Source organism: Salvia splendens, chromosome 15 (assembly GCF_004379255.2).
Source record: "Salvia splendens isolate huo1 chromosome 15, SspV2, whole genome shotgun sequence".
Lineage (NCBI taxonomy): Eukaryota > Viridiplantae > Streptophyta > Magnoliopsida > Lamiales > Lamiaceae > Salvia > Salvia splendens.
This window is the reverse complement of record NC_056046.1, coordinates 18,053,274-18,064,834: the sequence shown is the minus strand read 5'-3', so window position 1 is coordinate 18,064,834 and position 11,561 is coordinate 18,053,274. Positions and strand designations below refer to the sequence as shown.

At 35.4% G+C, this 11,561-nt stretch overlaps 2 protein-coding genes across 4 annotated transcripts; both read left to right on the top strand.

Annotated features, from left to right (window-relative positions):
• The first annotated feature begins 253 nt into the window (after nucleotides 1-253).
• On the top strand, nucleotides 254-4,673 carry LOC121769035 (protein phosphatase 2C 70-like). Of its 2 annotated transcripts, none has more exons than XM_042165692.1 (14): nucleotides 254-340; nucleotides 419-633; nucleotides 1,423-1,591; nucleotides 1,710-1,859; nucleotides 1,961-2,136; nucleotides 2,207-2,365; nucleotides 2,501-2,644; nucleotides 2,725-2,786; nucleotides 2,986-3,121; nucleotides 3,349-3,443; nucleotides 3,789-3,904; nucleotides 3,989-4,118; nucleotides 4,194-4,248; nucleotides 4,318-4,673. In XM_042165692.1, exons 1-14 carry the CDS (start codon nucleotides 274-276, stop codon nucleotides 4,480-4,482), a joined length of 1,839 nt encoding a protein of 612 aa, XP_042021626.1. In that variant the 5' UTR covers nucleotides 254-273; the 3' UTR covers nucleotides 4,483-4,673. The 2 variants fall into 2 exon arrangements, with proteins under 2 accessions (XP_042021626.1, XP_042021625.1); XM_042165691.1 differs by having other exon boundaries at nucleotides 1,674-1,859.
• A 3,691-nt stretch (nucleotides 4,674-8,364) lies between these two features.
• LOC121766351 lies at nucleotides 8,365-9,947 on the top strand. Of its 2 annotated transcripts, none has more exons than XM_042162623.1 (3): nucleotides 8,365-8,695; nucleotides 9,152-9,344; nucleotides 9,446-9,947. In XM_042162623.1, exons 1-3 carry the CDS (start codon nucleotides 8,504-8,506, stop codon nucleotides 9,448-9,450), a joined length of 390 nt encoding a protein of 129 aa, XP_042018557.1. In that variant the 5' UTR covers nucleotides 8,365-8,503; the 3' UTR covers nucleotides 9,451-9,947. The 2 variants fall into 2 exon arrangements, with proteins under 2 accessions (XP_042018557.1, XP_042018556.1); XM_042162622.1 differs by having other exon boundaries at nucleotides 8,371-8,695; nucleotides 9,492-9,947.
• The last annotated feature ends 1,614 nt before the right edge of the window (nucleotides 9,948-11,561 follow it).

The following is an 11,561-nucleotide window of genomic DNA, read 5'->3' as shown; positions in this document are numbered from 1 at the left end:
ATTAAGTTTTGGAAAATTCGGGATCGGGTACCAGATATTTTAGATCGGAAATCCATGAGTACCCCGATTGACAGACCTAAATCATAAATCACATAAGTTACACGAGTAACAAAAAAAATTTAAGGTTTTAATTTTTCCATAAGCTAAAATGTAAATGAATTGTAATATTTCAGATGTCATGTTAGAAAAACAAAAATAAATAAAATTAGCCCATCTAAACTTTGTGTTTGTTTATTAGTAAAGATTTGGAAGACAAAATAAGACGAAGAAAAGATGAGACCATTTCAAGCGGCCTTCTCGCAGAGGGTATACAGAAACAGACACGAAGTATTGTTGGTTGGTATGGTTCGTTGCAAATCCAATTCCCATTAAAAAAAATTATGAAAATGTCTTAATTTTCTCTCCCATCGATTTCTAGTGAGAGAAAGCCATCTCAGTAACACTCCGATGGAGAAGGCGATGCGCTTTACCAGCATTTTCACATCGTCATCGGCGTTGCCTATTGCCTTACTCATTCTTATGCTTTCGCTCGTCCTAATCCTCATCTTCATAGCCTGCAAGTTCCGACCATGGACCCGCTTCCTCTCCGCCTCCACCGCCGCCGCTCGCCGCCGCGCCCCGGCCTCGATCAGGGTCTGCCTCGGGATTGATCTTATGTGTGTTTTCGGATTTGATTTGTGAGCAAGATTGTATTTTATTTTCCTGATTAGGTTTTCCTTGGGGATTGATTGGTAGTTATGCTTCTTCGTGATTGGATTTCGATTTTAATTTTTAAGGATTTGCGTTATTTTGCAGATCGGATTGTTTTATTTCATTATGATGCCTCATTTTCCTGTGCTATTGTGTGAATTTGTATTGGCGTGGAGATTTTTTTAGCTTATTTCACTTTGTTGTTGCTAAGGTTCCCCCATTTTCTCATGAATGTGAGTGTTGAAAATGGATCGAGTAATCAGCTCTGATTTTAGTGCAAGTTTTTCACACATTTAAAGTGGATTTTAGTGAACTTCTAATGTTTTGGGGGTTCATTTACCCTTTTTAAATTTATGTAGTTATCATGATTAATGTTTTTGCTTTTCTTTCAGCTTAGCACTGGAGTTTAGTCAATTTTTTTCTAGTTTTCTCTTAAAGTTGAAAATGGATAGTCATGTTTTTTACTCTCATGGTGCTCCGGGTTTGAACTCGATATATGTAGAAAGTTCGAAACATTCTATCATATCAGTGACTCTGAATTATGGATCTGAAATGTCTTGCTGCTTGGCGAAAGCTATGCTAAGTAATTGTTTGTGTATTCGGTTTCGTAGTGAATGGCAATTTGAATTCCAAATGATTGATCTAGAAATATACTCTATGTTCCTGCTTTTGAGTCTTAAGGATCTGTGATTTCTGTTATGTACCCCTTTAACCGTTTTGTTCCAAATGTAGGTTGATGACATTGAACGCCCTCTTGTTTCGGGAGATCTTAGTTCTGTTGAAAGTGACGAGTCTACATTATGCCATCCCAATGAGCAGGCTGGTCGTCAAACTCAGGGTAGTTATACTTCATCACATACTTCATCACATACTCCATCAGCGTCCTCCCAGCTGACCCACGGTAAATAGATTCTACTGCTCTCCTTGTTTATAGTTTCCTGTGAATCTTAGGAGAAGAAAGTCTTACTGATTGCTTGTTCCAGATGATATTATTGTTCTTGACATTCCAAATACTTCAGAGAATCCTTTGGTGGGCCAGACGCTTCAGCATCCTCATGCAACAAGTCTTTTCCCTGAAGATCGGAGAAATGAAAAAAGAGGAGATAATTATAGCCAGAAATACAGTACAAATATCAGAGAGCCTATTCTCAGTAACACTGCAAACCAGGGTAATACTCTTTTTGTCGATTGCATGATGTTAATATTTTTTACATCTGTTATCTGCTGAATATGTAAAACGTGTGATCATGTTGTCCTCTTAGTCGTGCAGGAAGTATTCTCAAGCTGGAGGTAGTATCTGGCCCTGCTCGCGGGCTTCAGTATTCTGTAAAGTCGACCAACGCAACAGAGCTTCCAGTGACTATTGGAAGAGTGTCACCTGGTGATTTAATACTTAAGGATTCGGAGGTCTCTGGAAAGCATGCAATGATAAATTGGAATGCTAATGTAAGTTTATAGTATGCAACACTGTATATGCAACTTATGCTTTATGCTATCTAACTTCATATTGTTGTAGAAATTGAAGTGGGAGCTCGTCGACATGGGTAGCTTGAACGGCACAATGTTGAACTCCCTGGCAGTCCTTCCAGCCCAATCAGGAAATAGGCATTGGAGTAACCCAGTTGAGCTCTCAAGTGGTGACACAGTAACATTTGGCACAAGTTCAAAAATTTCGGTACATAAAAGCAACTTTGTAGAATTTCAGTGCACCCAGTGGGTTACTTTGCTGCGTGATCCCCATTTACATGTTTGCTGATACTGCAGTTATTGTGTAAAATTCTGAATGCTATTCCCTCGTCTAACGTGGCAGGTTAATATTACATCACAAACCGAATGCAAGATCCCTTTCAGGATTGGTATAGCATCGGATCCTATGGCTTTGCGTCGAGGAGGGAAAAAGTTGGCCATGGAAGATGTCTGCTATTACCAGTGGCCTCTTCATGGACTAGATCAGGTTTTGAACTGCAACCATGTCTTAATTGTCGACGTGTGTATCTGAGATGCATAAAAGGTTTTTGAATTTTCATTTTGCAGTTTGGGATGTTCGGTATATGTGATGGACATGGAGGAGCAGATGCGGCCACATCTGTTAGCAAGTTAGTTTTTGATGTGTATTAATCTAAAATGGTCGTTTCGTTTTACAAAACCCAGGATAATGTTTATGTCGCACGACCTTGTTCGAATACTATATGGACCTAGATTTTACTTCTAATATTCCCATTCTTCATTGTTAATTCCAAGATTCTTCGCCTGCTGCTCTAACACAATACTTATCTAGCTCTGTTTACTATCCAGAATAATGCCTGAAGTAATTACTGGAATCTTGTCAGATTCATTCATACGAGAGAAAGTTCTGTCTCAGTGCGACGCTTCTGAGATCCTCAGAGAAGCATTTTACCAGACAGAGGCGCGCATTAACCATTACTATGAGGTTAATACTCGGGATTCCTTTCCTAGTTTTGGTTTCTTCATAGAAGCCATATAATTTTGACCAGTATATGCTGAATTATATACTGTATAGATTAGGTTGTTTTAGTAGTCCAGTAAAAAAAATATGCAGTTCATTGTAGCAGCAAAATGATACATCACTGATTTTCCTTATATTGTTACACATCACTTGTGATATTTGGAAGATTCATGTACAATTAATTATTTCAGGGTTGTACTGCAACACTGCTACTGGTGTGGTCTGATGGTCATCAAAATTTCTATGCACAATGTGCAAATGTTGGAGACTCGGCTTGTGTTGCAAAGTAGGTGCTCATATACCATACTTATTTTGTATTGGATATCTGCAGCATATCATTTCTAAGAAGCTCCATAATCTTTACCCTATTGGTGTTTTTAATACTATTGATAGTAGTTATCCTCAATTTTCTTATTGAAGACTAACCACTACTACTATGAGTCTATGATGCTAATGAGATAATTTTGTGCAATTTACCATAATTTTGGATTCTTTTAGTACAACTTAGCATACTTTTTCTTTCTTGAGCATCTTCATGTCATATTATAATTTAAAAAGCTATACATCCGTTTCTTTAATTTTGTGAAATCCATTTCTCTGCATTTGCCTGATTCAAACTTTATTTTGCCAGTATCGGGGGAAAGCATATAAAGATGACCGAAGACCACAGGGTAACTAGTCAGTCAGAAAGGCTCCGTATTCAGGCAATAGGAACACCTCTGAGAGATGGGGAGAGTCGGATATGTGGTAAGGTTACAATTTATCAGTGATAGTTTCCTCTCAATTCTCAACTCGTGTGCTCTCATATGTTGGAAAACTTTCTCTATCCAGGTATTAACCTGGCCAGAATGCTCGGAGATAAATTTTTGAAGGAGCAGGATGCTCGCTTCAGCGCTGAACCTTATATTAGTGAAGTTGTATGCATAGACCAATCAAGTGAGGGCTTTGCCCTTCTAGCCAGGTTAGTTTGCTTCTAACGTCAAACAATTCATGAAGTTATTGCTACGTTGTGCTAACGTGATGTGATTTTATGCAGTGATGGTTTCTGGGATGTAATTAATATGAAGAAGGCATTTCAGCTTGTGCATCAGGTAAAAATCTGTGTGTGAACGCCAACCTCGTGCCTCGTTTCTGAACCCTGGATTTCTTTCTTCTTACAGGCAGTGGAAGGGAATGCGATGGAGAGAGAGAGCTCCGCGGAGAAGATAGCTAAGTATTTGTTGAGTGAGGCAAGAACACTGCGTACAAAAGATAACACATCGATAATTTTCTTAGATTTTACCAACAGCAGCAGCCATGGCGGATCGTGTAAAGCTGACAGCTAGAGATGAAAGAAATTTGTTAGTTAGGCTTCAACTTATACAAACATTCTATTATTTTTGTTTCCATCATATGAAGGTCAAGTGCAACTGGGATTTGGTGTCCCCTTTGCTGGAGTTATGCTGAATCTTGATGATAATGTACAGAAATTGATGCCATGAGCTGATTAATATTAGAATATATTTGTAGTTGAAAATGTGCTGGTGTTATGCTGAATCTTAATGATAATGTACGAGACATGCGACTTGTTCGTTGGGCGAAAGTGTGGTTAGGCCACGATTAATCTAGCTCGATTGAGGAGGAGGAGAGGTTGAATTCCGTATGCCCTTGTGTCCGATGAGTGTAATCAGCATCCGAGAGCCCGGCCGGGCCAACAATTTTGATACCAAATCTTCACTGAACTGCCTTTATTTGGATTTATTTTCTCATTTGCTCACATGATCGCCTGTTTGTCTCGACCCTACACATCAGTTGGTATCAGAGCCAAACCTACCAACAAGTCTAGTTCGAGCTTCATCACCTCCCCCAATCCACGTGCCGCACAATCACAATTATTACCACACCCTCACCGCAACATGTTTGAGGAATGTGCTGAGAAAATTAAGGTATATGTTGCATCAATTTTATTTGCTTGAATGGGAAACTCATGTATTTGATACAGGGCAAATGCAAGTATATTTGATTCGGGGTAAAAAGAGCATAGTGCCTACTTGTTGTGCGCGGTGCCATATCTATGGATGTCAATCGGGCCGGCCCAGTGGGTTTCGGGCCAACCCTGCTCGGGTTGCAGATCAATCGGGTTATATTTTCAGTCCTAACCCTAAAAGGCTGGGTTTCGGGCTAGCCTAAAGGTTAATCGGGTTGCTATTGAAAAAATTAACATACGATCAATCCAATAAATAATGATGAAAAATAGTTATATTTATAAAATGTAAAACATTTAATTATGATAAATTTAAGATATATGCTTAAATTCAACATAAACATGATCAAATACTAATATTTGAAATTTGTAAAAATCAAACATAATCATATTTCAAGAAATTTTTAAGCATGTTTAAAAATTTAAATATTTTTCTTAGTGAATTTGAAGTTTCTATTTCATTTATCTATTATTATATTAATAAATTTTTAATATATAATTTTCATGTTTAATATAAAATCGAAAGTTATTTTTTAATTATCTATATTATAAATATAATCAATAAAGTGTCGAATTAGGAGTCAAATAAATAGAACAATAGAAATTTTATCGGATTTTCAGGTCTTGCCCTAACGGGTTGTGGGTTAATCGGGTGCGGACTATATTTTTCCCTCTCTTTTATTTTTTCTCATCTTTCTCTTACTTTACCAATTGCACATTAAATTCGTGTCATTTACAAATTTATCTATTTTTTTTAGGACAGATGGAGTACGTTTAGTTTCATTGTTTGTCAAGAAATCTAATAGGAGTACTATAAAGATATAATCAAAAGTTAGCCGTGAAAACCTAAAATTTGGGGAGGCCGAAGTAAAATGGGACTCAAATGGAACTCCAACGGCGGAGAGAGTGAGTACAAAACAAGAATGATTATATGAGAAGAATATATGACATCTTTTTTAATCAAAACTATAACAGATGTGGTCTCTATTTATAAATAATGAAAAATATGAATTTTTTGGTGTAATTTTTAAAAAAATTTAATATAATACTCCCTCCGCTCCAAGGAAGATGATCCCTTCCTTGGGTGGCACGGTATTTTATGTAATTTTATTTTATGTATTAGGTGGAGAGAATAAAGTAAGTGAGATGGAATAAAATATAGATTTTTTTTATTAAATAGAAATACTCAAACCAAAAAAATGACGAGCCGGAAAAGTACATCAAAAAACAAAAGACCAAACAAAATAAAGGAAACAAACCCAACAACACCAACCCCCACAACCCACCAACACTCCCCAAAGTCACAAGCTCCATATTCCTACCGAAGCAACAAAACACAACACCTAACTCCCTCAACGGTTCAACCCATACAACTATACCTAAAAATAAAAACAAACGACCAACACTAGCCCACACAGAGAGCACAAAAAGAAAAGCTAGAAAACATGCCAACACCTCAAGCGGCGGGAGGGAGTATATAAAAGATATACTCCCTTCGTTCCATAGTAGTAGAGACGTTTCTTTTCGGCACGAGATTTAAGAAAAATTGTGTTAAGTGAATTAAGTAAATGAAGAATAAAGTAGGAAATGAAAAGGGTAGAGAGATGAAGAGAGAATAAAATTAAGAGAGAGTAAAGTAAGTAAGAAAAAATGTGTTGACTTTTACTCAAAAGGGAAATCACTCGTCCACTATGGAACGTACCAAAATATGACTCAACTACTATGGAACTGAGGGAGTATAAATTTAAAAAAAAAATATTTATCAACCAATGAGATTGTGTCATTTGATACGTTGATTTATTTATTGACCATTGGTTCATCTTATTACTCACATCAATCACACCCTTTCACGTTTTTTAATACTCCCTCCGTCCCATAGAAATAGGTCATTTGGCTTTGGCACGGGTTTTAATGTATAATTGGTAAAGTAAGAGAGAAGAAGAAAAAGTAGTTGAAATTGTATACTGGATAGTGGAGCCCATAAATGATAAAGTAAAAGAGAAGTAGAAAAAAGTTACCATAAATAGATATGGACTATTTGTATGAGACGGACGAAAAAGAAAATATGACCTATTTCTATGGGACGGAGGGAGTATCTATTATCCAATATGTAATGATGTTTTATTCAATGATAGCCTATCGAACCATGCATCTTGCATTAAATTTCTATAATACATGCTAAAAGATTTATACAATATAGTCAAAATAATTTCATGAAAGTGGGCAGAAAAAATATCCGGTTGGGAGTTTGTCTTTTATATATGTATAGATATCCAATGTATAATAATACTTTTTTCAATGACAACCTATCATATCAGGCATCTTGCATTAAATTTCTATAATACTACATGCTAAAAGATTTATACAATATCGTCAAAAAAATTTCGTGAAAGTGAGCGAGAAAAAAAATTGGTTGGGGATTTGGCTTTTATATATGTATAGATTTAGTCAAAAAAATTTCATGAAAGTGGATAGGAAAAAACTGGTTGGGGATTTGGTTTGTATATATGTATAGATATGTGTTAAATGAGTTAAGGGTAAAGAGAATAAAGTAAAACAGATGTGGAGTATTATTTTTTATCTAAAAAAGAAATTATCCAGCTGCTATAATAGGACCATCCAAAAACAAATATGACTCAGCTAGATGGATTACCGATTATATATTCTCAGATAGTACTACAACTAGATTATGGACGGCCATGATTGTATGTTGTTTTCATCAGTTGGCAAAATACTCTCCCCATCCCACAAATATGGTCTCATTTTTTTTTATTTTTGTCCGTTCCACAAAATTTGTTCCATTTCACTTTTTCCATTTTTGGTAGTGAAACTCATATTCCATTAGCTCATTCATACTCACATTTTATTATAAAACTAATATATAAAAGTATGACTCATATTTCACTAACTTTTTCAACTCACTTTCCATTACATTTCTTAAAACCCGTGCTCGATTAAAGTGAGACAATCTTTATGGGACGGAGAGAGTATAATTTTATGGAGGAGAACACAGTAGATTTCTGACCTCAAAACTATTTTGACATTGACAATGAGATATAAGCCTAATAAAAATCATGCAAGTTTAGTCAATTCTGATTGTGAATGATGATATATTCTTTCGTGGTCACACTAAAGACGATTGTGATATGTGGCATATGTGACCACTGACCACATAAATTATTATAAATATCTCCTTATTTACTAAATTTTAATCTGTTATCTTTATATGGCCTAGACAACTCAGAGATAAGAATAAGTAAATCGCATACAAAAAATCAATATATGTCGTTTTCATATCGTGTTATACAGAGATATTAGAAAAATGAAAGAAGCTATATAAGTAGTAGAGAGCTGGCAAATTAATAGTGTGTGATCTTCCAATTATGGGGGCGGAGAGATTTTTGGGGTGCAGGGTTGATCGGAAGAGTGGCGAGGACGAAGATGATGATTTTAGTTTGGAAGGATTTCATCAAGACTTGGATGATGAGCAAGAGGATTCAATTTCCGACGACGACTGTGGCGGCGAGGCGGAGGAGCGCAGAATATACTGGGAATCACAACACTTGTTGCTTCAGGTACCACCTAATCAATTAACTCCACTTTTCACTATTTCTACTTTCTTTCATTTCTAATTCTACCAGCAAAAAAATCATTAAAGATAATTTTTTAATGCAACTAAGGACGCTAATTCGTGTTTCTAAGTATACCACCGACGCGTCCTTATTGTTGGTGTTAAAATTAAAATTAGAGGTCGCAAATGAAAGCGTCCTAGAAAAAGCAAAAGATTAAGTTAATTTGCCCTTAATTTAGAGACACTTTCTTTTGCATTCTAAATTGTTGTTATTTTTAAATATTTAGATGTTATTTTTAAATATTTTCGAACGCAAGTAATTGCGTCTTAATTTTGGTGTCCCAAAAAAAATTGTCTAGCTAGAGTTAATCTTGTTCTGTGTTGTTAGTTTTTTTTTTCCAAAAAGAAGTAGGTAGAGTATTTACAATGTTATTGTATTGTGAAATGTTTAAATGGGCAGGAAATAGTGGAGCAATATAATGCAGTTGGAAGGAAGGTGAGGGAAGAAATGAAGAGACAAATAGAGATAGCGAGAGAGAGTAGCAGAAGCACATTATGCCTACGGCGAGCAGTTGTGAATCAGCTATGCAGCAAGGGCCTCAATGCAGCCCTCTGTTTTTCCCACTGGAAGCCCACTCACAACACTCCAGCAGGTAGATTTTTGGTCTAATAATGAAGCTTGGCTATTGTTATCACAACCATCAAATCCAAGGATCCAAAGACGGTGATTTGTGTTGTGTTTAACACTATGAAGGTTGAAGGACCCTAACACACCCCCTTGACATATATAACATGTGTAGGGTGGCACGAGTACATAGAGGTGAGGGTGAACACACAGGGAAAGAAGAAGCAGATCGGATTTGTAGTAGAAGTAGGGTTTAGAGAAGAGTTTAGAATGGCAAAAGCAAGTGAAGAATACAAGAAACTAATAAAGCAAGTTCCGGAGATGTATATAGGGAAGTGGGAGCATATGAAGGCCATCATCCGCCTGCTGTGTGAAGCCGCCAAGAAATCGGCAGAGGAGCAGAACATCCACATCGGTCCATGGAGGAACAAGACTTTCATGCAGATGAAATGGTCTCCTTCTTCCTCTTCCTCTTCCTCTTCCTCTTCCAACCACTTGCCACCAACTTTCAAGGTTGCTTAGTTTTTTTCAATATAATGGACCATAGATTTTTGTACAAGAGAGTACATTGTAGTATGCCTACAATGGACATGCTAGTTGCTACACCTACAGTAAACAAGGAATTTCGAAATGATCTTGCACACATTCAATCACCTTTAATTGGGGTGATTTATAACAAAACAAAAATTACTCCATGCTATAAATTTTAGATAATTTTTCGACCCAAATTAAATATATTCGTGTCTCATTATGGTTAGGGTAAATTGCTTCAAAAGTCGTCAACTTCAAATAGTTTGGTATTTTCCGTAAACTTTCAAAGTTGCATGAAAAGTCATGAACTTTACCAGGTGTTGCAAATTTCCCGTACGACCCGACCCGATACATTTCCGGCAAAAACTAATCCTACGTGGCTCGCCGGAGGAGTGACATGGCAAAATCTCCGTCAGAACAATAAAACGATGTTGTTTTTTAGTTTCATTTAAATTAAAATGTATATCAATTTAGGGTTTATGTCTCTTCTCTCTGTGACAGAAATCTCAATTCCCGTCGAGATTTCTACTCTTTCTTCTCCATTGCGACATGTAACTGGTCGCGATTCGTCAATCTACAGTCTCATCGTGTTTCCTCCATAGGTAGGGTTCAACTCTTTCTTCTCCATTGCCGGAATATCCGACACGGGAAATCAGCACCCAAATGTAAAGTTCATGACTTTTCATGCAACTTTTAAAGTTTACGAGAAATACCAAACTATTTGCAAAGTTGGCGACTTTTGAAGCAATTTACCCTTATGGTTATTGGTTAATACTCCATCAATCTTGTTACTCGCACTTTTCATTTTTTATTGTGAATTTGTGATTAATTTTAAATAATTAAATTAGTATTTTAAGTTTAACAAAAAATAATTTAATAACAAAATACTTAATTAACTATAATATATAAATTAAATATCCTAATTCTTATTTCAAATAAAAATAGTATAAATAGTTTGGGACAAGTTAAAATAGAAAATTAGAGAGAGTACTAGTATTTGAAAATTTATGACAAAAATAAGTTGAAAATAATGCATGTCAGAAAAAGATGCCCCTGCGACAAAAGTCATAGTACAAATGATGCGACAAAATAGTGATTGATGTAGAAAACTTGAGTTTTATAAATACGTTTAATAAGTTAGGTGCGACTTTTCTATCAAGACTAGTGATCATCTCCCCAGCTCAATGGCGGATCCAGGAATTAAAAATGGTGGGGTCGGACGAGAAAATTAATATAAGGAGTAATATTTAAATATATAAAATAGTAATAAAAATGCATTGCAAACGAAATATCTCTATTTTATATTAAACGCGATAATTGACTTCTACAAGTATTCATGTTTTGAAGCTAACTTAAAGTTATTTCATTGGAAATAGCTATGAATATATCTTTTAGTCGTTGTTCGTGTTCAACATTAGTACTAGAAGAACAGATGAAAGCGCCAAATCTTTATAAAAGAAATGTATCCATTAATCTAAATGAAAAGTAATTAAAATCAATGATCAAAAGTAATCATTATATTTATTAAAACTAGATAAAAATTTTATTAGTTACTACTCCTACTAGTTTAAAATAAAAGTAAAATATAATAAAACAAGATTAAAAGATAATCAATAAACTACTAAAAAATAAAACTAAAAAGTAATAAATCATGATTAAAAGATGATCAATAAACTAGAAACCGAGAATTCTTATTTATAAATAAAGTTTAAAC